This window comes from Cyprinodon variegatus, unplaced genomic scaffold (genome assembly GCF_000732505.1).
Source record: "Cyprinodon variegatus isolate N-32 unplaced genomic scaffold, C_variegatus-1.0 Scaffold57, whole genome shotgun sequence".
Lineage (NCBI taxonomy): Eukaryota > Metazoa > Chordata > Actinopteri > Cyprinodontiformes > Cyprinodontidae > Cyprinodon > Cyprinodon variegatus.
Window position 1 is genome coordinate 743,790 of NW_015150510.1, and position 2,047 is coordinate 745,836.

Below are 2,047 nucleotides of genomic sequence, written 5' to 3' on the forward strand. Positions count from 1 at the left end.
TTTGAAGAATTTATGAATTCAATGCTGTGATTTAATGTAGACAAACGTTTCATGTCGCTGAAAATCACACAATGCTGCTTTAAAACAGGTGTTTTGTCTAAATAATTAAAAAAAATGTAAAGCCTAACGCAAAAACTAGGTCCTAGAATTAAGGTTTAAAACTAAACTACTCATAAATCCATACAATAGATTTTATGTTTCTAAATAATGTTTTAGAAAATATATATTGAAATTTTCAGACAGTATCTGTTGAAAATATATTTGGTAACATGTTTACTTCAAATGCTTTCATTGCTTTCCATTTTTTTTTTTAAATCAGTCTTGATGTTATAATATTCCTTTTAATACACCTAAAATGTTTTTTTTTTTATCATTTCTATGCTGACATTCAGCTTTATTTTTTTTTTTTACTGTCTTTTCATTTATTGTTTTTGTCTTTCCTGCATCAAATGTTGATCATCCTTAAATTACCATCAGATAAATTCAAATTTTCACTATTAAAGAGACACTTAAAAAAAAAATAAAACAAACCAAATCAGTCACCGTGCTTTTTCTTCTTTTTTTTAATATCAATTCCTGTCAAAGTCCATTCCAGCAAAAAGCGTTTTCTTTTTCACGAGAACAGACAAAATCTGTCTGCAGCCATCTTGTTACCTGTAGTACTTATTTACTCCGGCAGGGGGCACCATTCATTCCCATATTCAATATTTTAGGATTTTTGAGGCTCATCTTAACTTTGTTAAAGAGCAGGAAGAATTTAAAGACATTATGCTTAATAAGCAGTTCTCCTCCAGTGACCCAAAGAGACGCTACAGATCATCATGCAGGTCTCACCATTGACCGGTGAAGCCAGGAAGGCAGTAACAAGTGTTCCCGGCTTCAGAGCAGTTTCCTCCATTAAAGCAATTGTAGTTCCATCTTGTTCCCACACAGGAAGACGCAGGCAACTGAGGAAGCCTAGACAGACACATATAAAATGTTAGTTTCCTTTATTAGGACTTACACAGCTTTGCAAAAAGGGTTTTGCTTTAATATATATTACTCACGGATCTGTTTCAATGTACCAAGGTGTGTCAGGGATTTTCACACTGTAATAGATAAGATGTGTTGGAACAACTTATTAATCTGGTTTTAGCTATTGTTTTGAAACCACTGCCACAAGATTGCATATCTTAAATTTCCTAGAATGTAGGAAGACATGATGCTGCTTATTTATGCATGATGCATGCTTATTTAACTTCGGAATAGCATCTTGTTCTCAGTAGGACTGAAGTGCCTCTCTGACAATTTGCATGCATTTTATGCTCATCTGTACGGAAGAGGGTTAGGGCCAGTGAAGAAAAAAAAAAGTTAACTGATTTTTAAATTTCTTTTTCAGTTTAGTATAGAAAAAAAATCAGAATTCTGACTTTTTTTATTTTCAGAATTCTGACTTTAATCTCAGAATTCTGACTTTAATCTCAGAATTCTTTTCTGAGATTAAAGTCAGAATTCTGAGGAAAAAAGTCAGAATTCTGACTTCTTTCCCATGTTAAACTGAAATAAAAAATAAAATTTCAAAATCAGTTAATTATTATTTTATTTTCAGTGGCCCTAATCCTCTTCCGTACATCTGCTCGTGAAATACAAAGGAAAGTTCTAAGTTTTCATCCTGCAAAGATTGCTTTGCATCACTGATTGTGGTTCAGTTTCATTATTTGATTATAAACAACTGAACCTCAAACTAATTTAAAACATCAGTCTCAATACTCCATCAGTTAAAACCAAATTAATAGAGTCATAATTCTGTGTATTTTTATGCAGGCTTTACTATCTTGTAGGTTGCTACTGCAAATTAAAAGTTTGTCACATATTTTCATTGCAGGTCAACAGTTTGCTTCAATTTCTGTACATGTCAATGCAAAATTCATCCCAAATTGTACAGAAAATATGTTGTTTTTGCAAATGTAGAATTAGCACATGAAGACCCAAATCTTGATCCTACTAAGATGTTGTGGAGTGACTCCAAACAGGTTGCACATGTAAGGAACCTCCCCTTAGAGCAGCG

The 2,047-nt window shown here is 32.6% G+C and overlaps 1 protein-coding gene across 1 annotated transcript in view; it reads right to left on the bottom strand.

Moving 5' to 3' along the window:
* The window catches only part of LOC107082604 (protein crumbs homolog 1-like), a 19,025-nt gene that overhangs the window by 2,691 nt on the left and 14,287 nt on the right, over positions 1 to 2,047 (bottom strand). Inside the window, exons 9-10 of the mRNA XM_015371373.1 lie at positions 1,047 to 1,088; positions 835 to 957 (exon numbers count right to left, since the gene is read on the bottom strand). Coding sequence (XP_015226859.1) covers positions 835 to 957; positions 1,047 to 1,088 — 165 coding nt within the window. The remainder of the gene's footprint in view (positions 1 to 834; positions 958 to 1,046; positions 1,089 to 2,047) is intronic.